Raw genomic sequence first — 24,311 nt, 5'->3', positions numbered from 1 at the left:
CTAGTACAAGCACTACCCAGCAACAGCCAAAACATCTGTGTGTTATCTCAACATTTTTTTCATGCTAAGCTCAAAGCACAGCACTATGCCAGCTAGAGTGAAGAAAATTAACTCTATCCCAGCTAAAATCACGACACCTGCTCAAAGTCATCCTCCCAGTGACACAAGCCCAGGCCCTACTCACTACCACTCGCAGGATCACTGCCAAAACACTCAGACATTGCTCAACCCCAACAACATGCCCAGCTCCAAACCCCTCTCTGGGCATGACCCAGACCTTTGCACGTCCTCTACTTCCCTCACAATTTGCACAAAGAACATATGGAAGGCTGCAAAGCCACACAGCATCTGGCAGCCTCTTCCCAGGTGCCTAAACTTCACCCCGCATGATTTTGCCTTTTCAGCATTCTCAGATGGAAACAACATGGAGGTGCATATGGCAGATCTTAAGGACTCTGTGATTACAGCTGTGATAGATTTCATTCTTGGACGGAAGCACACCAAATACCAAAGCAGAAGCACACTCACCATATTAACTGGGTGGGAGAATTTCTAGTACAGAAAAAGGGGTTGGTCTACTCCGGACAGTTTGTTGTGTACGTGCATGTAACCAAATGAGAGAATCATGACAAGGGGACAAACCATCTCTACTGACACCGACTCTGCTAGTGCACTAGTCGGCAAAATCAAGAGCACAAAGATTACACCCACTTCATCATGTGCCCTTACAAATCCTGCGTGAAGGAGGATCAAGGAACCATCACGGCAACATCAACCAATGTTGATGGAAGCTACTATAGATGCCCACGGCTATACAAGGACAGCAGATTGAAGCACTACACACCCACAACACCTTTCTCAAAAGAAGAGGGGAAAACCTTCATCAAACAGTATTCAGCAGCCTGCAGCTCACCCCCGCTTATCAACACATTGCCTACGTCAGACCGCCAGCAGCACAAGGGACTCTTTCTGGTGCCTGATTCTCCTAACCTCAAAAGACATTGTGGACATTTCAATACCACACATGATCTCAAGATCAGGAAGGCCTCCAACTCCACACCCTTGGGAGCCTGGGAAAGGATCCTGCAAAAGCACACACTGTGCCCATCCTGCCTCATCCTTTCCTCCAGCCAACCTCCATTCCCCACTGAGACATGCAGTCTCAAGGCAAGCAAATGTCTCCCATTCTTGTTTTATCACCACATGGCCCACGGTCTTTCAAAGGACTTCCACTTCCCTTAGACAAGTCTTCCCACTGCTCAAGGTCACCTTTCACATCACGGCATGGCCAGGACCTATTCAGTGCCACTGCCACCTTCACCTCTGCAACAGAAAAGCCACAGCCTCCTTTCCCACATCGGGGCTCAACTGGACTTTCAGAGACCCTTCCCAGCAATGACAGCACCATAAAAATATACATACAGATCATACCACACACACTGAATCCAGCAGAATCTCTGCTCTTTCCAAAGGTGATGTTGGAAGAGCTCAAAATGGCAATGGCATTGATGTCATGCTGAGAGAGAACAACCCAAACGTTGACAAGCACCCCAGCGTAATGGATGGTATTGATTCAGTGGAAGAATTCGGCTTTGGCGGTTTGTTATTGGGGCTTGGGTACGGCTGGTCTTTACAGATTTTTTTTTGTTTTGTTGGTCAGAAGCCTTCTGGGACTTCTGTAAAGGTGTGGCTGCTCATGCACTCATTGATAGAACATCAGAACAAGCCAGCATACGTCACACTGCTGCTCTGCCCAGGAACACAAGTCCACGACCACTCCCATCAGTAACGGCACCATAAAAAGCATACAGGTGGTATCAAGCACACTGTGTTCAGCAGACACCCTGTAGTTGACCCTTCATGGTTTGAAATGCTTCCGTTACCTGAGATGGAAATGTTATACACTGGTGAGCTCTGCTCCTCCTCTGAAACATTACACAGCTATTGGTAGAGGTGGTGGCAGGATAGCTCTAGTGGCAATGGGCATTGATTTCCTTCTGTGAGAGAGCAACCCAAATGCTGACGAGCACAGCACTGTTATGGATGGTAACTAATCTGTAGGAAAATTTGGAGCTGATTTTTTGTTTGTTTTTGAAAATACTGATACCAGCGTGATCTGCAGTCAGCAACGGTGTTGAAGCAGCAAATAGTGCCTGGGGGACTGTCACCACCACAGCCTGCCTGTTTTGCACCCCTTCAGCAAGCTCGGGTGGAAATGCTACACAGCAGCAAGCAAGAGCATCTGCAAAGCCCATGTCCTAGCCCCTCTCATCACTTCGGCAGTGACTGCATTCCACGGGAGAACAACTCCCACCCAGAACAGTAAACAGGTAACTGCTGCTGGGCGGGGAAATGCCTTTCCTTTTCCCCGCAAAGCAATAGCAGAGGGGCCCCGCCAAGGACGTGAAGGCAGGTGCAAAGGTCCCGTTAACAGCCCTAAGCACCCGACCAGCACCCACCGCCCGCAGGCCCCGGGGCTGAGCCCGGCTCCCACCACCGCCTGCCCAGGCGGCGGGCGAGAAGGGCGACTCGGGCGAGACTAGCAAAAAGGGGGAAGGGGCGAGAGGCGAGAAAGGGAGGGCCACTGACCGTGTCCAGGAGAGCGGGCGGCTCCGGCTGCGTCTCCTTCGCCGCGGGACCGGGCAGCGGCGGGAAGTTGGGGCTGAAAACCATCAGGTCGCTCTTGCCCGCGCCGTCCGCCACGCACAGGCTCCGGCTCTGGCGCTGCGAGTACGACCAGCTCCCCACTTCGCTGGCGCACACCAGCGTCGCCGGCCCGGGCCCCGACAGCACGGCCGCCCGCGGCGCCCACCGCGACGCCCCGTACAGCACCACCGCCAGCAGGAACAGGCTCGACACCGCGCAGATGGCCACCACCAGCCACACGTTCGTCGTCGCCGCCGCCGCCGCCGCCGCCGCCGCCGCGCCGCCCTCCGCGCCCGCCGCCGGCCGCAGCCCCGCCCCCGCCGAGGACGGGGACGACGAGGAGGACGAGGACGAGCCCGCGGCCGCCAGCGCCGCCTCGGCGCCCTCCACCAGCGACACGCTCAGCGTGGCCGTGGCCGAGCGCGCCGGCTCCCCGTGGTCCCGCACCACGATCACCAGCCTCTGCCGCGGGCCGTCCGCCTCCTCCAGCGCCCGCGCCGTGCTCACCTCGCCGCTGTACAGCCCCACGCGGAACGGGCCCTTCTCCCGCGGCTCCCACAGCTCGTAGCGCAGCCACGCGTTGTAGCCCGAGTCCGCGTCCACCGCGCGGATCTTCGCCACCACCTGCCCCGCCGGCGCCCCCCACGCCGCCCACGCCCACAACGCCCCCGAGCCCGGCCCCGACGCCGCCGCCTCGCCCGACGCACCGGCCCACGGCCCGCCGCCCGCCGCCGGCAGCAGCGCCGGCGCGTTGTCGTTCTCGTCCACCACGAAGACCTGCACCGTGGCGTTGCCGCACAGCGGCGGCTCCCCCGCGTCCACCGCCCGCACCTCGAACTGCAGCACCTGCACCTCCTCGTAGTCCAACGGCTGCAGCGCCCACAGCCGCCCGCTCTCCGCGTCCACCGACACGTAGCTCGACGCCGGGCGCCACCCCCCGACCACCGCCGCCGCGCCCCCGCCGCCGCCCTCCGCCACCGAGTAGCTCACGCGCCCGTTGCCCGCCTCGTCCGGGTCCCGCGCCCACAGCCGCGCCAGCTCCGCGCCCGCCGCGTTGTTCTCCCGCGCCAGCACCGTGTACACGGCCTGCGCGAACGCCGGCGCGTTGTCGTTCACGTCCGACACCGGCACCCGCACCGCGCGGCTGGCGCGCAGCGGCGGCGCCCCGCCGTCCTCCGCCCGCACCTCCACCTCGTACTCCGCCACCCGCTCCCGGTCCAGCGACTCCCGCAGCACCAGCGAGTACGAGCCCGCGAACGTCGACACCAGCCCGAACGGCGACGGCGGCCACGCCGCGCAGCGCACCCGACCGTTCGCCCCCGAGTCCCGGTCCGACACGCTCAGCAGCGCCACCACCGTCCCCACCGCCGCGTCCTCCGGCACCGGCACCGACAGCGACGTCACCCACACCTCCGGCGCGTTGTCGTTCACGTCCACCACCTCCAACACCACCTTGCAGTGACCCGACAGCGGGGGCGTCCCCTTATCTGTCGCTTTAATGTGTAGGTCGTACAAAGAAACTGTCTCAAAGTCCAGGGCGCCCGTGAGTCGGATCTCCCCGCTCTTCGCATCGATGCTGAATATATCTGAGGATGAGGGAGGATTTAACGTATCAATTTCATAAATCACTTCTCCATTTATTCCCTCGTCCGGATCCGTGGCAATCACCCGAGCCACCAGTGTCCCTCGTAAGGCGTCTTCGGGCAAAAGCATGTTGTACACCGACTGGTTGAACTGGGGCGCGTTGTCGTTCGCGTCCAGCACAGAGATCACCACCTCCATCGTGCCCGTCAGCGGCGGCCGGCCCCCGTCACTCGCCGTCACCACCAACCGGTGCACAGCCACCGCCTCCCGGTCCAGCGGTTTCGCGAGCACCAGAAACAGCGATTTACTACGCGAGTTAATGTTTTCTTCCTCTACTCTGAAATGCTCGCTGGGGCTGAGTGTGTAGGAGAGCTGCGCGTTGGCTCCGATATCTGCATCCGACGCGCCCTCCAGCGGGAACCGAGACCCCGGCAGCGACGATTCCGCGATGCTGAGGTTTTTCCGGGCGGCGGGGAAGAGCGGGGCGTTGTCGTTGATGTCGGTCACCTCCAGCTCCACGTGGAAGACGCGCAGCGGCCGCTCCACCAGCACCTCCAGGCGCAGGGCGCACGGCGCGCTCTTCCCGCACAGCTCCTCCCGGTCCAGCCGCGAGCTCACCACCAGCGCCCCGCTCGCCCCGCTCACCTCCACGCTCGCCCGCCGGCCCTGCGCCACCAGCCGCAGCCGCCGCGCCTCCGGATCCACCGCCTCCAGGCCCAGGTCCTGCGCCAGGCGCCCCACCACCGTCCCGGCCTTGGCTTCCTCCGGCACCGAGTAGCGCACCTGCCCGCCGACCAGCGCCCAGGCCGCCTGCAGCACCAGCACACGCACCGCGGGCCCCCACCACACGCCCATCGCCGCCGCCGCCGCCTCCACCCGCCCGGGCCCCGCACGGCTCCCCGCCGCCGCACGGACGCGCCGGCTCTCCTGCCCGCCCCGCGCCGCCCCCCCGCGCTCACAGCCGGGCTCTCCGCCGCACCGGGGCGGAGCCGCCTCGCCGCTCCGCCGCCGTTTCTGAGCCTGCAGCGACACCGTGTGCTGCTCCGCCGCCTCACACGCTCCCCACGCTCGCCCGCGCCTCCGCACCCGCGCTCGTCACACCTCCGCTGCCGGCTGTTCTTTCTTCCTCCTCTTGACTTTTCTTCTCGCTATTTTCTTTCTCTCTTTCTTTCTCTCATTATTTCTGCTTCCATGCTGACTTGGTTTTTTTGGTGTGGATTCCTTCTTCCGTTCTCCTTCTTCCCCTCTCTCTCTTCTGTTCTTCTTTTCGCCTTCTTTTTTCCTTCATTCTTCGTTTTCTCTCTTCCTTCTCTTTCCCAACATTCTGCCCCTTCTCTTTCTTCTTTCCTCTCTTGATTCTCCTTTTCGATCATGCCCTGCCGTGCCCTAATCTTTACTCACCTTTCCCTTCTCTTGCCATCCTTCTCTCTTCTTTATACCTGCTCGCAGCTCACCAGTTGCCCCCGGTGTAGCGGTGGCTGGGACCAGCTCTGTTCAGCGGCTAGACCCAATGTCGGCGAGTTTCTGGTAATCTATCATCTCTTCTTCCTTCTATCCATCCCTCCTTCCCTTCTAGTCTTTCTGTCTTCCTTCTTTCCTCTCTTGCACAGATTCCTTCCTTGCCTTTTCCTCTCCTTCTTTGATTCGTCCTTCTGCAAGATAGTGCTGGTGCACACTGGTAATCACAGAATCACACAGAATCACACAGAATGGTAGATGTTGGATGGGACCTCTGGAGATCATCTCGTCCAACCCCCATATTTGAGCTGGTACACCTAGAGCAGGGTGCGGAGAACCGCCTGCATACATGTTCCTTATGGTCGCCTGCGCCTCCAAACCCACGCTGGTCACCTCTGCTGTCATCTCCTCCTTCCTTCCCCTTCTCGCTTTTTTTTAATTCGCCTTGCTTCATTTCTCCTGCCTCCTTCTGTACGCCTTCTTTTTTCCTTCTTTCTTTTTTTAAGTATCTCTTTTGGTTCGTTTTCTTCTTCATTTCTTTCCACGTATTTTTCTTTTCTTCATTCTTGTCTCTCTTTTTCTTTCTTCTCTTCATTAACCCTTTTCGTTCTTGCCCTGCCGTGCCCCAATCTTTACTCTCCATTCTCGCTCTTGCCATCCTTCTCTCTTCTTATCCTTGCTCGCAGCTCACCAGTCGCCTCCGGCGCCGCGGCGGAGGCCAGCAAAGACAGAGCCATCACCGATAATTACGGGGCATCACCTCCAGAGCGCCGTACTCTAACCAAGGGGGCGGCTGTCGGGACCAGGTCTGTTCAGCGGCTAGAGATAAGGTCGGTGCGTGCTGGCCATCTCCTTTTCAGTTGCTTTCATTCTTTCTCCTCTTTGTCAGCTTCCTTCCTTCCATAATTACTCCCCTGCTTCATACCTTCCCAGCATCTTTCTTTCTCTTTTCCTTTCTCTTCCTGTCTCCTCCTTCCTTTCCTTACTCCCTTTCTGTATACACTGGTAGCGTTGGTGCATGCTCGTAAACTCCATTACCATTCTTTCTTTCTCTCTTTTATCTCTCTATTGCTTGCTTCATTCTTGTTTGCTTTTCATTCTCTGCATTGTTCCTTCCTTCATTCTCTTCTTTCCCCTCTGTCTCCTCGTCTTCTCTTCCCTATCCTGTAACGGCCCCTGCTTCTTCTTGTCTCTTTGCCTCTGATTTATCCTCTCAACTATCATGTTTTCTAAACGATCACATAACTCCTGCCATGGAGCACAGACATGCCCTTTGGCAAGAGCTTTCATCCCCCTTCCCTGCCGACTTCCACCTCTCCAGATAAGGAACAACCTTCCCGCTTTCCTCCAGTCTATGCAAGAGGCGCACCTGCATGATGAGTGTCAAGCTCTTGCTTCTCCTTTCAGGCAGGCATGCTCTGCCAGAACTACACAGCAACGACCTCCATACCATGGGGCATCAGTCCCCACAGAACACTTCTCATTCATTAGCATGAGACACACCTCAAAACACACCAACTTAACACCATGGCATTATCACTCAGAACATCCCCTCCATATCCAACACATCCACTCTGAGAAACGCATTAGGGTCCCTCCTCCATCCGTCCTTGCTGCCACTTCCTCACACGGTGCCTGGAAGCAGCACGAAAGGAATGAGAGCAGAGAGTGGGGCTTTGCTGGTCCAATCATAGAATATCTCAAGTTGGAAGGGACCCACAAGGATCACCGAGTCTGGCTTTCAGTCCACTCAACGCTCAGTCAACCCAAGATGAAGATATCACAACTAAACAGGAACAACAGTGCATCTCTCTCTCAAACACATCCTCTTTAGGAGTGAGTGACTTACCTGTAGCATCACTGGTTGCGTCTTCAGAAAGGAAATATTTTCAGGGCAGGGCAATCGGTTTGAAGGGACATTTCCCCTTAACATTATCATGGATTTCTGGGGAAGATGGATAGAATAAAAGGACCCGCATTCTGCAAAAGACCGGAGGGTTATGTATCACTGGATGGTGTGCATTGCTCCCTTATGCACTTGTATCGCAGGGCAACAAGGAGGGAGACCTGAAACCTAACGACATTCTCTCAACATCAACATCAGCTCAGGACAGTGGAAAAGCCATCCCCCACACCAATCGCCAACTGACTGAAGCTCTGCTACCTCCCGACAGCTGCCAAAATTCAGCAGTCTGCACCTCAACCACTGTTACCAACACATTGCCAACGTGAGAGAAGGAACAAAAAAAAAAAAGGCAGTGTTTGGTAAGAGGAGAGAAGAAAACCCAAACATCCCATTCCATTCAATGAAACACGGGGTCTGCCAACCTGCTGAATATGGAGAGCACTTTTCTACTCCCTACAAAGACTAAGAGCAGAGAAGTAACCAAGCAGGAACATCTGCTTGGTTGGCCAAATGTGATCAAAATTTGGAAAACCTTCTGCTTGATCAACACCATTCCACGTGAAAAACAAATGATCAAAGGTGCCTACAACGCATGTCTTCACATCTGGCAGGAATTGCATGGACAACACCAAGGCGTGAGGATATGCAGTACTTCTGGAGGTCCTGAGAGGACCCCAGGAAACAACCACTGTGCATCTGCCCAAGGTTTTTTACTGGAATCCTCTATCCCAAGCCCTGCAAAATGAGGTCTCCAGCTAAGCAGACATTCTCCAGTTCTTCACCAATGACACACTCTGTGTTCTACACAGCATCTCCATTTCCTCACGCAAGGCTCTTCCCCGCTCAGCGTCACCCTCCCTGTGACGGATGCCCTAAGCCCTATTCCGTGCCACTCAGAAGATCGCTGCTACCGTTCCCAGACACTGCTCCACCACAACAGCACAGCCTAGCAATAAAACCCACGCTGGGCATGACACAGGCCTTTGCACATTCTCACCTTCCCTTCCCCAGGCTGCCTGCAGCACCAGCACCCACATCATGGGCCCACAGCACTGCCGCAGTGGTCCATAAATGCCCATCACAAGTAACAATTCCTTCTTCTCTCTACGTGTTGTTACGATCTTTCTTTCGAAATGTTTTCAGTTGACTCTGTACTGTAGTTCTTTCTCAGGGGCTGCACATCCTTTTATCTGCTATTGTTTCTCATCTGCATTGATTTTTTTCTATGCACCAGAAGGTCTATCCCATCCCTTCCCCCACTTTTATCATACATTTATTAGGTCCAAGCGGCATCATGCTGCACTCTGCATGAGTTGCCTCTTACACTTCTCTGGAAATTGCTCGTTTGCTTCATCTTTGCCATTTTCAATCCTATGCACTTCAATATTTCTCATTTTGTTGCCAAATATTCATCCCCAGCATTTTTACTCTCCTGGTTTAGAATAAATGCCTATGATTTACCTCCACCTTCTTCGTAGAGCGCCCTTCTGCCAGTTTGGCTGAAATATTGTGCTTTTCACTAATTACAACTAATTTTGAGGCCTGAATTTTGTTCTTTGCTAAAACAGGCAGAAAAATCCCATCGAAGTTCTAATTCTTCTCGGACATGCTTTTATTTTCTTTTGAACTGGTGTTTGTTATCACCTCTACCCATCTTGACTTGTAGCCCCTTTCATCAATTCAACGTGCTGAAAACACACCTTTCACACTTGTTTTCCTACTGAAGTGGTTTCACCATAAAATATATTGAACAGATTTTTCAATTAATAGGACATGTCCCAAGATTACCCTGTTTGAGGTTCCTCTATTAGAAACCCTGAGGCTTAATTGAAATGTTTCCAAGATCATGTGCGTTCCACGGGCAGTTCTATACATTTCTTGCAAGAAGATATATCTAGAGGTGTTTCGTAACCAAGCCACCAGTGTGAGGTCATTCCTACGCTGGTGCTGTGAGCACGTCTTTTTAGGGTTAAGGGTAGAAGGAAAAGGGACCCCTTTCCCGCGGTTGCTGGGTTCCCCACCCCAGAGCATCCCTCTGAGGGAGCAGGAGGGTCAAACAGTTCAGCAACGACTCTCTCACAGGAATCACTCCCTGTTACCCATCAGCTCTGCTGACAGCGCAAGTGATCACCCTGCTATGAAACACTGAGTAGAAATGGGACACAGAAGGAGAGCAGACTCTGAGAAATGCAGGTTACTCCACATTTGCATCTACTTAGAGCTGAGGGGGACGTGGGAGGGCAGAGGTGAGAGGAGACACAGTCAACATGCGTAGGAGCTCCAGTCCTTTGGGAGGAAACAGAAGAGAGCCGTGTCATGGGTGAGATCCTTTAAATGAGACAGGGCTGTTTTTCTGCTATCTGCACTCTCCATTCATTCTCGTTTTCTGCTGGAGGCTCGTCAGTATTGCAGGATACCGGAATAAATGTTACTATCTGCCAGTCCCCACCCTGGCAAAGCTGGGTGCATGGCTGTGGGAGGATTTTCAAACACCATTTGAAGCTCCAGGGTGAAATCCACCGCCTACCCACACACCTCTTGTAGGCCCTCATTCACATTCACCATCACCTGCCCAAGGTCCCCACAAGTAGCCAGGCTGCAGCTCGCCAGCCCTGCAGGCACCGCTTTCCACAGCTGCACTAAGGATGAGAGTCGCTTCTGCCACCACCTCTGCATATCACGTACACAGACCACAGATCGAAATATTATTGAACATGATTGTGCCTACTGACCTTTTTGTATTCCTGCCTGACTGATCTCCACAGTGCCGCCGGTTCATAAGGAAATCCACCGCTGAAGGTAGCTGGGGTTTCCGTGGACAGCAATGATGTCTTCATTCCAGATCCATCCATAATGTCATTTTTGTATGGTCTATGCCATCAAAATGCAAAGATGAACTTTTTTTCCTACTGCACCTTTGTAACTTACCTGCATTTCCTTATCCCAACCAGTGACAGGGTTTTTTCCCCGAGGAAGGCATTCAGACAGACCACGTTTCATATCCCAAATCCTTGTGGAAGTTCAGCCTTTGAAGATGAAGAGTGGTCTTTCCCTCCAGAGCTGCTCTCAAGTGGAGCAGCCCATGAAAATGGCAAGAAGGACCTCTGGCAGACACTGCTGCTGCTGGGGGCTCGGATTTATTAAGCCCATTAACACATCCCTTTTGCATTAGTAATGCCCACACAGGTTTTGTAATTCTCTTATTGTTTAGGCGTACACATGGATTTTCTGCAGTCTCACACTGTCATTACCACAGATCACAGGTAAACAGAAACAAATCTATCCTATCAAGTAGAACAGCATTTGTTAACTTTTTCTAGGTGGAGGCAATAGAATCCTTTTTGATTAAGAGGACCGATGAAATGAGTAAGATTCTACAAGGCATGATTTTTGCCAAGTTAATCTGGAGACTTTCCCGACTTCTGAATTTCCTATAGTTTTCTGGCAGTTTGTTTTAATTCGTGTAGCAAAAGGAAATAAAGGTTTGGGTAGAGATCACTCTCTTAACTCGTGGATAGGAAGACATGCCAAGACAGATCTTCTACCAACAAATTCATCACATGTGCTCCACGTGAGTCCAGGATGAGACATTCTGTAAGCATGACAGGTTTGGTTTTGTTTCCCCTACTTATCTGCTTGCTAAATTAATCCACTTACCTGGAATAAGTAAATCTTCTCTGGAGGAATATTTAATGCCATATTCATAAGGATGCAAATATAGTGCCAATGTTAGCAAAAAGAGTACCATTTCATTTTCAAGTATTTTAGGGCCATGCTAGGGTCTATGTTAATCTTGCTGTAAAATGTAGTAGGATGTTTTAAATCAGTAAAACAGCTGTTAATGAGATGACAAGCACTGATGTCAAGGGTAGAGTACACTGTGTCCCTTTTTCTGTGGTCTGAACACTTGTCTGCATTGTTTCTACATCCACCAAGCAGCAGCTGGAATAAATGGCCCCGTAATGCCAGAGACCTGAGTTTAGATAGGGATAAAGCTGTTTCTGTATGCAAAGAAACTATTAGAGAATCCAGGATAACCTACACTTTGGAAGAGTTGTTTCTTGCTTACTCAAATCCAACCCATGTGGAATTCTCACATTCTGATGAAATCCACCTACTACCTGAGTAACAGTAGGGTAGTGGGTAGCATTGGTAAATCCTTAAGCATTGCAGCATTGCATCGCTATCACACTTGTACAACTAAATTGCCTTTTATACCACCTGTATCTATAATGGGAAGCCATGAGGGTCATAAGGAAAAGCTGAGATGATCCTGCAAAAAGCACCCGAGTTGGTGGGAGGCTTAGATTAGCTAATCCGTCTTTGGTCGTTCTCAAAGTATGCCCTGTGCCTCTGACTAAGCAGCAAGACGTGAGGAGTGGTTATCCACATCAAGAAAGAATCTGTCCAGAAAAATCATCAAAAGCTACTCACCTTTACACCCCGACAGCCCACCAAGCGCCGGGGCATTACTCTGAGTCTCTTCCATTTGATAGGAAGGGGTGAAAGCCTAATTAAACCGTTGCAAAAAACAGCCACGAGTTTCGACATCCCAAGTTCAGTTCATCCATCAGAGCTCACGGAGTGAATGCTGGATTCTTGGAAAAGCAAGTAGAACCCAATGACAAACACCAGCATAAGATTTGTCTCCTGTCGTTCTTTAGAGTGGAGAGACAGGCAGATTTTTCCAGGGATATTTGGAAAGGTCTAGTTCAACCTCCTCTGAACTCAAAGCATGACTACAGTTACACTTTGAGAAAAGAAATGGAGAATCGGCAAGAGGGAGAAAAGCAGCAGCTCCGGCAGAATCACTGCTGCGACACAGGACACTTCCAGCTTTACCATCCCTGAGATGGAAAGTGCCGCACAGCAGCTCCAAATCGGCCGGCTCAGGGCGACGATCCCCGTCGACGGGGATCTGGGATGAAGATCCCGTCCGCCCCTGAAGGACAGACGAGCCCAGAGCTCACATTGTCGGATTTGTCTTCCTGCAAAGTGGGTCCTTCACGGCTCTTTAACGCAGCTTAGCGGTTAGAGCACGACACAGAAAAGCCGAGGTCTGTTTTCAAAGCCCTCCTGACACCGAAAGCTTTTAGAACAGCCTCCTTCCTCAACCAAGAGTGCCCTCCCTAATCACCAAGAGAGGGACCGCCCGTATGGGGTCCCCCCGGTCCTTCTGCGGGACACTCCGCCCTGGACAATACTGGTGAACCCGGGGAAGGGGGTGACCTGGCCGTTCAGCGGCTGGAGCACTGACCGCCGCGGCGTTTAAGTCCTCGCTTCTGCGCATCACCTTCAGCAACAAGCGAATATAACGGGGGCAGGCTCAGACAGCAGGGAACGGACACCAAACCCGTCCCTTTCCACCTCTGTTGTCGGACGCTGGCAGAGCTGGAGTCCCCTCGCCCGGCGTTTCTTGGGAAGCCGCCGGCGATGCCCATCGCTTTGCACCCAACGGCTGCGGGCCGTCACTAGGACAGGGCCCCTCGCAGGGTCACGCAAAAGCCTTCCCGCAGGCGCCAGCCCCAGGCCACCCAGCTCCCCCGCGTCAAGCCCAGCGCCCGCCGGCGGGCCCGGCTCCTTGACCGCGGGGAGCGGCCCAGCTCCCGGCTTGGCCGGGCTCCCCCGCCGCCTCCGCGGGAAGAGAATAGCAATCCCCGTCGGAAAGCGCATTAAAAAAAAAAAAGATTAAAAAAAAAAAAAGTATCAGCTACATCCAAACCGCTCCCAGGCCAGCGCGCCCGCCCCGGGAAGGGGACGGAGCCGCCCCCCGAGGCCGGCGGGGCCCGCAGAGCCCGCCCGGCGCTCCCGCCCGCCGCCGGAAGCACCCGGCAGCCTTTGCGCGCGCCGGAGCCGGCGTCCAGCGGGCGACAGCGGCGGGGCGGGTGGGTGGCGGCCGCCCTCGCCGCGGTGGCAGCCCTGGGGCAGGTTCCGCTCTGGCTGCCGGCAGAGGGTGGTGCCGCCCCGAGCGGGTCTGAGGTCTCGCTAATCCCCCTCGAAGGGGGAAAGGAGGGCTTTGTTCGCGCTCAGCCGCCGCTGGCGCAGGGCTCTACGGATTCAGCAGCCCCGCCGGAGCGGTGGCTGTGCAGTCTCTACCTCTCTCCTATCGCTGTAGGTTTCGTCCTCAACTGGCCTTTATTTAGGCTGGAGTTCCTCCGAGCGGGGCTTATGGGAGTCCCGGTTTTCTCATGCGTTAAGTGTTTAGGGGCACGGTGCCCGCGGACTGCCCAGTCCTGCATTCCTTAAAGGATTTAAGGGAAGGCGTGTGTCTGGTAGCACTGACCCCACCCGATCACGGTCGGGCGGAGATATCCTCCAGCAAGAAACATCTTGGCTAGTCATCCCGCGGTGAGGACTCATGTAATAACCTCTCCACGCCTCCAACCTTCCCCTGTTAACACCCCTAACACCCGGGCGTTCGCAGCACGCCGCACGTCCCTGTTTTCCTGGGGAAGAGCAGGCACCGAGACCCGGCGGTGGGCTGAAGGTTAGTTGCCCTGTCCGCAGCCGCGCTGCCTAACAGCCAGCCCGCCCCTTCAGGCTGCCCGGCGTTGGGAAGAGCTGAGCTGGAAATCCTTGCATCTGCACCGAGAAAACATGCCAGGCACCGTTAGAGGTGGAGAATAATATTTATGGGCGGCAATTAGCACTGACCGAGAAGAAAGGCGGGCGAGATTGGCTTCCGTCTCTGGGGTGGGGAGGGATACACATAGGCAGCCCTTGGGAGTGGGGCTCTCCCTAGCCCAGGACCCTTTGATTTCTGGAAAGGATCTCGAAAGAGTTCCCCGAGGGCTGGCGGAGCCTGCGGGGCTGGAGAGATGATGCCCACGCTCGGCCTGAATCCCAGTTCTCCGCACATACGTGTGGGATCCTGTCCCCGGGGGTGGGGTCCCCCCAGTGTTGTCCCACCCTGGAAAAGCTGTGCGAAGATCAAGGCCCCCGGGAGCCCGGCTGGCCTTTCATTTGCTAAGTTCCTTCCCCAGACACTATTAGAGCTACCGCTCGGAGCAGATGGTTCCCCTCCGTCCTGAGGTTCATCCCGGACAGATTGCATACAATTTATTAATAACCCAACAGATGCTTGTGTACTTTCCAGCTCAGATTATATTTCCTGATTGTTCGAATCCCGGCGTGGGGGAAGCTGTTCATTTATATTCCGCCACTCCTTTTTGTGCCTTACCAGCACCGAAATGGCAAGGATGGAAAAGGTGAAATTCGTGTTCTCCCCGGCCCCGATCCTGCGTATAAGCGTCCGGGAACTGAACTAGGTCTGATGCCAGCTTTGGTTTGGCCCTCCCAGCCCCCGTGTCCCGGGGAGAACCACCAGGGTGTGCTGCCAGCACCACCCCGCTCCCAGCGGGCACGGCGCGGACGAGCCGTCGGGGCCCTCCGGTGCTGCTCCCCGCGGCGGGGCGGGAAGCCGAGGCGCCCCACTAGCAGCCCGCCTCGTCGGTGCCTGTCAGGGATCGTACATGTCGTGAATGCTAGTAAAAGAGCAGGAGTCGGGACTTAGGCCCTTTACTTCCCAGGGGTATGTTAACTGGGTCACGAAAAGCCAGGTTCCCCCTTCCGGAGCTGCTTTCCGAACAGTGGGGAACCCTTTATCTAGGTGAAATTAAAACAACTCAATGAAGAAAAATTATACTGCCCTCGATACAAACTCCCCCAGCCTTGGGCAGTATGAGCAGCAAGACAGGCGGAGCTGAGGGCTGGTGACCCCATCTCTCTCCCAGACACAGGGTCTTAAGAGGAGCGGGATGTACGGGAAAAAACTGCTTATGCCCTCCTTGAACTAGATAAGATGCTCTGAGCTCCAGAAAAAGCCATTACAGACCTTTCAGCAATGCTATGTTCAATTTTAATGTATAAAATGGGATTTCTTTGCTCTGTAGGGAGAAGCACAAGAGCAGCAGGTTGTTTATGCTACTGAATAAACTAAATGCAAGTCTCTGAGGGATCTTATGCAAACCACTTTCCTTGAAACATAGCCCCACGGGAAAGTGAGCAATGGAGAGATGCATGGTTAATATTTACATCTTCAGAGCAGCATCCAGGTGTCTGGCTCAACACCAGTTAGCATTAAATATCACGGAAGATAGGGGCTGTGGTTATAATTTGGAATGTAGGATTCACTTGTAAGGTATAAGTTGCAGGACATCTGAGGTTGAAGTTTAATGGAGCATGGTGTAGGAGTTAACCCTAAAGTCCGAGGGCTTAAATTAAGTCTTGAAGCTGAAGGTTAATTTTTAAAGTGGAAGTTTGGAGGGAAGGTGCATTTATTATCAGGATGCACATCATAGCGTAGTTTTAAAATAAAAAATAGGAAGCATGGAAATCTTTTCTGCTCAGTGGCAGCTAGGCTTAGTAAAAGGCACTTCACTTTCTGCAAATGCAGGTGAGAGACAGTCTCAGCAATAACAGCAGAAGAATATTAAAGTCTGTTACATTTTTCATAGCTCCTGACATTTGCAATATAATTCCACTTCCTTGCCTTCACCGTGTTCCCCATGCCTGATAGATTTAGTGCAGGGGTGAGTTTTCTCCATTTTGGCCTCTGTAAATAAAGTGAGAGAATTACACAGTTGCAGGAAAAATAACTCCTTCCTCCTTGCTCTATAGCAATAGGGAAAAACTGCATGAAATTATGCCAGCCAGGCTTGCCATGGAAAGAAGAATCACGATGTAAAAGCTGGGGATGTTGTGTTAAGATGGCCGGTGAGCATGATGTGAAGGGAGGTTGTGGGCTGTTAGAGACTGAGCTCTTTGCGATTTCAGGTGGAAACCATACAACACCTTAGACCCTGCGTCCACAGAAATTTTCTTTCATATCCATAGGTTCTCCTAATACCTCAGATTCCCTGAAATGTCCACCAGAAAGGGAGTGACAGGAAATTCCAATGCTGGTACAGCGTTCCTGGTCAGATGGTGGCTATTTTGTGCCGTTTTCAATGTTCTGCCCATCTTTCTTCTTTCTGTAACAACAACTACAAATATTATCCCATGGCAGAAATTCTAATAGGCTGTTAAATTACACAAATGTCCCACCATAATTTTTTTCTTTCACTTTCCTTTGCTGCACACCAGCTGTGCAGGTCCTGAATGTCTTCTGCTTTTTTCTTTCACAGACCTCCCAAGCACATACATCCTCAACGAGTTTCCTAGGCCAGGTTACAGAATAAGGCCAAGAATAAGCAAAAGCAGAGACAGCACCAAAAAATATTTTCTGGGTTGATAGATGTTTTTCAATCACTCACCACTTTGTGCCTCTGAAAAATTGTCACCACAATGAGTAAATCTTTTTAAATATCATGCACATTTTAAAGGAATATATAATTACATGATCTGTTCATGTCTTGCTGATTTTTCAGTCCCAACCTCCTCATTGCTGAACTCAAAAATGGGGAAACATGAGGCAAATCCAAGATAACAATAATTGCAAAGTAGAACCTTGTAACAAAACAAATAAACAAAAGTCAGAAAGATACACTTCCTGCATTTTTTCTTTTACTTTTTTTCCATCGCAAATGCCTTGAGAGTGAAAGGATTGGCCATACTCTTCACTTGGAGGACAGTCATCCTGATAAAGACAAAATGGAAATGTGCTCTGGTGATCAGCCAGCACATACATGCAAAAAAGAACTCATTGGGGAACTTCAGCTCTCCCTACAGCAAGGGCATGTGGAAATGTTTGGGGAAGACAGAAAGAGATGGGGAATGAGCACTTATGGGGCACCTATCTGAAGTAGGAAAAAATACTTGATTACCTGCAGATTCTGCTTCTGCCTGCACAGATTTCCAAACAGGTACCAGTAGTGATGAGGGTGCAGGGTCAGGCCTTAGGGGTTGTGCTTATACAGTTTGACAGGAAGGCACAAGGCTCCCATTGCACAAGTTTTCTTTAAGGTACAAATCCGGTACAAACTTCTGCCCACATTGCAGGCAGACAGGGTTGAATTACCATCAGTGATTCCAGGGGTTTGGGCAGTTTGGAAAACTTCTGGGACCAGCTGGTCTTCGTCCACCTCTCCTAGGTCACATCATGGCCTTAGCTAAAACCTATTATCTCCTCAATGCCTTATACTCCTCAAATTTCCAGTGTTTAAGCTGAGGTGAACGATCCTGGGCATTGTCATGGGAAGCCACTTGCTTCAGCTCAAGCAGTACCAAAATTACAAGGTTGCCTGATGTTTGAGGTGAGAGGCCAGAAAGCCAGGACAGCCAGCAGCACCTGGCTGGTGTGCAACCAGTAGCAAGGCATGGTTAGTACAAGGTATATCCGGGCTTTGCAAGGCTCCTGGAAAGCTTGGCTCCAAATGAGAGAAAGAGAAACTGGTTTGCTTGACAGCTACGCAGAATATTGGATTGGGATATAAATTGTAAGTAAATATATGGAAATGTCCAAATTGCCTCCTTTCTTGCTGTGGCCACAGCAACAATGTCCATCTCTTTTGGGTTAAGGAAAGTAAAAAGCTGTGATCACAAAATAGTTGTGTTTGGAAGAGATCTCTGGCCAACATCTAGTCCACTTCCCTCTGCTCAAAGCCAGGTGCCCATGACGGAGTCCAATCAGTGATTTTACTCCACATGTTTGTTTCCTTGGGATCAGATTTCAGCATCTGGAAGCTGAAAAAAGTGGTTTTGTTTGAAAAGTTTTTCTTGGTTTCTTCTGTTAGAGATATGTCTGCATCATTCTTGTTTTGGAGGTCTTTCTGTGCATATGAGCTTAAAAATGTTCTCTGTCAAGCCTGCTGTTCTCTACTCATCTTTAAGGCAACAACCAGCTCTGTGTGTGCCAAAAGATTTTACTGAAAAAATGCATAAAGCAGCAAACAATCCAGCTAAGCCAATGAATGACAACCCTACAACCCCAACCTAGAAAAAACTGAAAGTTGCATCTAGATTGGTACTTAATTTGCCACCAAAATAAATAAATAAATCAAGCCTTAAACACTGTGATGTTCATGAGGGAAACAAAACCTAGTGCAGATTAGCAGCCTCATCACTTGGAACTGGGGAGAAAAAAAAAAAAGATAACTGAAGCCTGACTCACAGTCTCAGCCCTTGTAACAAATCCAGATGACAAGGTCTACTATATTTTGCTAACTGCAGGGTACCAGGGACTGCAAATTGCCATCAGCCACCCTCGTTAGACTTGCAGCATGGACACCTGTCCCCCATCTCTAATTTTTTTTTGCTTTCCTCAATCTTTTGGTCTCTTTTGGGCAGAGGTTCACCCAGGCCTGCCCCACATGAAAACACACACTTATGAGAAGATCTACTGTCTCTGGTTCCTGCCCAAGGCCTTAGTTTGGCCAAAGGGCTCACTATAAAGCTGTAGCTTCAGGGATTCTGCAGCTGCTTTATCTCTTCCCAAGGACATTGGGCAATGCTGTTCTCCTGATTTTTTGCTAATACAAACTCCTTGCACACTTAGTCCACTGCCTTGTTTATCACTTCTTGGATTTTCCATTGAATCCCAGAAAGAAACCAGACATACAATCCTAATGAAAACCTCAGCATGTAAAGGGAGAATTTATATTTCACTTCTTGACTTTGCTATTGGTTTTACAAGTGATTGCTCATTGGAAACCAATTACCCCAGAAAGTCTTGGATTTGGGTCCCTACTGATGTTAGCAGGATGAATAGCCTCATTTACAACCTCTCAACTGGAAAACAAAAAGTAATGATAATTTAAAAAAAAAGTCTTTTCTAATTCTCTCTGCCCCTGTTGTAATTCACAAGAAAATTAAACTAATAACTCTCTCTGTGAGCGTGTTATGCAGATGCCAGGAGTCAGGAATAAATGGATGAAACCATCCCAGGCAAAGTCCCCAGGGAATGAACCGCTGAGCAGACAACTGTTATGCCTTGCAAGATCCAAAGCTTCTCCAGCAATGCAATCTATGCAGAGAGGAGGCTGTTTCATTTTTCTTTCTTCCTTTTTCCCCTCTCCTTTTCACTTGAATTCCACATGCAGGCAGAAAAAACTTCCATTATTTTTTGCTGGGCCCATTTCCCATTCCATCTCCATTTCCCATTTACCTATAGGTGTCCTTTGTGAAGAAAATTCTCCATGCCAACAGAACCAAGCTTTTCACAAGTGGCTCCCAGAGTGGTCTTCCTTCCTCATTCCTTGAGCAGACAGACAGTGCTTTACTAGACAGAAAGCCTTGGGGGAAGACACAAGGGTCCCCACTGTGTTCCCAAACTCTGTGCTGTAATTTGTCCCTGCAACTCAGATCCAAGTTTTTAATTTATTTTTTATCTTTTTAAAGAAGATATAACATTAAAGCAAAGTCTGTAACTTGCCCCTGCTGGTTTCCAAGATAGGAGGAACAGAAATGACCTTCTACCTCCTCCTTTGTAAGATTGGAAGTGTCTTGCTGGTCAGCTGTGATACCCTACATAGATCCACCCTGGTTTTCAGACACTACAACACTGCACACAAGATGGCTCAGTAGACACAAGCACAGCAGACAGGACGATTTTGTCCCAGTTGGGTGCTGGTGGTGTTTTGCATCATGTGGGCAGCATAGAGTAGGCACAATTTCACTAGGGATTTGGCAGCATGGGATCTTCATGGATTCACATGATGACTGAGACTGAAAGAGATGCCTGGGAGTGATTGGGTCAGCCTCCTCCTCAAAGCAGGGCCAGGTTTGATCCAAACTCACTAGGACTCTATAGCAGATGTAAAACTGGAACCAAAAGAGAGGCAGAAAAGAGAACATGAGGGTAGACCCCACAGTGACAGGAGGAGCATGCTGAAGTCTGTTCAGATATCAAAAGAACATGACCATCACAGTGAGTGCTATCTGACAGGCATTGAGGGAGTCAAATGGCTCATGTCATGTGGCACAAGCAGCCAGAACTCTTGGGGAACATGGGAAAATGATTCAACCCCAGCTGTAGATCAACTTACATATTGAGGAAACTACCAGGCTACTTTGCAGGGGAAGCTAAGAGGAAGAAAAGATGGTTTAGGTAAGCAAGTGGAATATAACATTGAATTTCTTGGCAACATAAAATTTAAACTTTAGTTTTAGGAACTGATTTTAAGACTACATTCCTGAAGTTTGATCTTCTATGGGAGACTCAAAGCAAATAAGCAAATCTGTTCCTCTGGTCTCTGGTAAAATGCCCCTGACAGACAGGTGCTGGGCACGTAGGGCTTTATCTCCACTTCTGGTGAATGATATTAAGGGAAGATCAAGGAGGAGACTGGGGACAAGAGGGATTCTACTGATGGGATTCAACCCCAGGTCAAACTCCTTACATTTCCATACCTGGGTGGGTATGTTCCATCTGTACTCAGGGGAGCTTTGGAGATTTAGTCAATACAGACTGAACAACTGCAGAGCAAGAGCAGTGATAAACTGCGCGCAAAAAAGCAGCAGCTCTTTGACAAAAAAAAATTAAGTCTAGAGCCCTCAGTCCTTACCCTTGGCAGTATGAAAAAGCTTTCTGTTACTTAAAACACCAAGAAATATGGCCATGGACTTAAGAGGAGACTCATCAAACTAGCCAGGCTTCCCTGTGATGCTACAGTCTAAACTAACCTCTGAATTTCAGATACACTTGGGCTGAAAAGATGCCTGTATAGAGATCTGTGTTATTCCTTGCACTATGATGAACTCCAGTGCTTTTTAGGGGAATATTTTGATACAGAAATTCAGTGACTCCTTGCAATAGAACAGAACAAATTCAGTCACCCCATCTTTTCTTTGGGTTCACATAGCAATTTAACGCAAATTTTTCTTTTTCACATGCAGCCTGCTATCACAGAGTCTCTGCATCCTGGCCTATTAGAAATCCTACTAGTGCTCATAATAATTTTCTTGCTTGATGGTTGCTTTTCCTGCTTCTCTTTCCTTCATATAAGTATGATTTCTTTTCTATGCAGGCAAAATGTATGATAAGACATTTCTGGAGCTATTTAATTATATTTTCTGTTGTAGACATTATTGAAATGAACAGATTTGATGTGAAGACCTTAGTGACCCTTCTGGGAATCTTTGCTCTTTCTTAATTTCTTCTGATGCATTTTTTCACCTGTTGTTGCAGATGTTCCTAGCAATGAATTAAAATAAATATCTCATCACAGATGCCTGCAGATCCTCTGGATGTATTTGTTATGGTTGACTGCACAAATGTTTTATTTTTCGATCTGTTTAACGTGAACTTGTTTGCCCTGCTTCCTGGCATTGGAGAAACACTTTGAATTCCAAATGCTGAAATAAAAACCACTGCTATTGTTTAAAACATACAAAAATGTATCATTTATTCAAATGTAAGATTTGTAAATCATTGAACTTCATGGGAGACAACTCATTAGTCAAAGTGCAGACTGCACTAAGGGTCATATTTAATTTATTTTCAAAGCCTTCATTTGTGCTTTTTGGTCCATTACATCATAAGTTATTCAATACACAAAGGTGTCTACTTATGCCTCACAATAATTAAGCTGATTAAGTCATATTATCACTAACAAGAAGCATTAATTCCACTTGAGTGAACACCGCAAACTAAGTCAGTGACATTTCCACCACTTAGACTGAAAACACATTATAGGCAAACTGGGAAGGCAAAAGCTTAACTTATCCCAGGCTTGTTTCTTCATCTGATCTCTGTGGAGTAGTTGGCAACTGATGTTTTCAGAGCAGAAAAAAAAAAAAAAAGAAAAGGTGCAAAGGAGCAGAGAAAATCAGCACATGACAATCATGCAGACCATTTTTCAGTGTGGCAGAGGCTAAATTTTTATGGCAAAAGCTGAAGGATATTTATTTCTACAAAACATCTACTGAGATCAAAAAGGAAGCAGGAGAAGGGGATCCAGCTAAGAACAGCAGGCTGCTCTGTAGGGTGAGTCCACGGAGATATCTAAGAGGCTGAGGCACTTTGGAAAGAAATCAGAATGGACCTTGACCCAGTCCCAGCTAAATTAAGATGTCTTTGTTCCAGCATCATCTTCAAGTAAGAAGAGAAGAAAACAAAGTCCTAGCATCTTCAGAGATGATAATTAACCACTGAGTGCCACAGACATTGGGCTGGATCCAGAGCCCTCCAAAGTCAATACACAGACTCCCACTGTTCCCCATGGATTTTAGCTCTGTTCTGGCGATACCAATCCCTCCAGGGAGCTGAGACTGCCTGTATTCATGGCTCTACCCAGTCTAACCTGACCACATGCAGAGTGCTGTGCTCCCACTAAGGTTTCCTGGGGGCTTCACTGGCTGCTGCTTGACTCCTGGAATGGCAGACCAAAGTAGAGCTAAGCACCAGCCCCTCTGGGTCCTTTCTTCCCGGCCTCTTTTCTCTCTACCTCTGAATTCATTTTGTCTCTCTGGTATATGCTTTCAAGTCATTACAGAGATATAAGTAATGTTTCCATCCAAATAATCTATTCAGCAATTCACCAGCACACCCCTATTTGTGCTGGTGCCCCGAAGCACTATGTGCCTGCTTAGTGTGGCCTGCAGCATTTTGCAGCCAACTGAACTGCACCACATGGCAGTTTTCCCACTGTTGTATAAGCAAATCTCAAGCTGCTGCAGGTCCCTGAAAGCCAGATTTGCCTCTGGATCTCTGAGAGAGCTGGAGTGTATGAGAGAGGCATAGAGAGAGCATGCTGTTGAGTATGTCTCCAAAGCAGCTCTCATGCCCAGTGCATTACCAGACTACAGAAAACAGCTAATGCTCATAAACTGTCCAGGAGTGTAACCACGGGAAGAGTTGTAAAAATAACTGGTTGTAGGGCAAAGACCTTGCATTTTTAATGACACCCGGTCCTTGTGGGAGATCTTCAAAGGATATCTCATATATTAGGTGGACGATTCTGGCCAGGCATACCCTTTGAAAAATGGATAGTAGTGTGGTTGAACTAGGTTAAGCAAGTGCTCTCTCCCTTCAAGCCAGCCCCTTTTTATTGTCCTTTTTAGCAATACATTGATTGAGAAGAGAGAGACTGAATTGTAGAAGTCACTTCCTAGCTCAAACAGAATCCAATACATAGCATTAGTAGCATGGCTTGTTAAAGCCTTAGGCCAAAAGCTGTGAACTTTCACCTAGGTACACTGACCATATACGGAACTTCTACTTAGCTACATGAAGGAAGGCCCTGAAACCAGTGCAAACCAGGAAGAGCCACAACCATCAGCAGAAGCCACATCCATTAAGATAAGAAAAGGAATGTCCCACCTGGAGACAGAGAAAGGATCCAATAAGGAACAAGAAGACCCCAGATGCAAATATTGCTATTAGATCGAACTGTCATATGTGGAGAGGGGAACTTAGATTGGAAGGGTATAATTGTCCAGGGATTGCTTTGTTTGGGATCCCCCTCTGGTGGTACCCAGCTTGAGCTGTTTCTTACTGCTATACCGCTCAATAAATTCATCTGGCATATGTCGTGTCAGGGACTCTGCTTCAGGGAAGCCTAAGGTCGAGCCTGAGGGGAGAGAAAGCGTCCAAGATTGAGAGTGTGTGTGAGCAAGGAGTTGAAAAGGGGCACCAGTTGGCTCAGTGGAGCTGCCTGCTGTGAAGGGACTCTGGTCCTAGCAGTTAAAGTCTTGGGTCATGTGTGTATAACTCCCAGAATGGTGTGTAAATGCTTGGGTAGTGGCTTCTCCTTTAACAAAATTTAGCTCTTGTCAGTGCAGGACTTCCTTCAACTAAGCAAAAGGAGATCCTCAGGGAATGGTGGGTGTTGGGGCCTGG

At 50.0% G+C, this 24,311-nt stretch overlaps 1 protein-coding gene across 1 annotated transcript; it reads right to left on the bottom strand.

The window, feature by feature from the left end:
* Positions 1 to 2,047: 2,047 nt before the first annotated feature.
* On the bottom strand, positions 2,048 to 5,323 carry LOC135314701 (protocadherin alpha-2-like). The gene has a single exon (XM_064458800.1). It carries the CDS (start codon positions 5,083 to 5,085, stop codon positions 2,437 to 2,439), a length of 2,649 nt encoding a protein of 882 aa, XP_064314870.1. The 5' UTR covers positions 5,086 to 5,323; the 3' UTR covers positions 2,048 to 2,436.
* Positions 5,324 to 24,311: the final 18,988 nt, after the last annotated feature.

This window comes from Phalacrocorax carbo, chromosome 8, assembly GCF_963921805.1.
Source record: "Phalacrocorax carbo chromosome 8, bPhaCar2.1, whole genome shotgun sequence".
NCBI classification, from domain to species: domain Eukaryota; kingdom Metazoa; phylum Chordata; class Aves; order Suliformes; family Phalacrocoracidae; genus Phalacrocorax; species Phalacrocorax carbo.
This window is presented reverse-complemented; position numbering and strand designations above follow the sequence as displayed.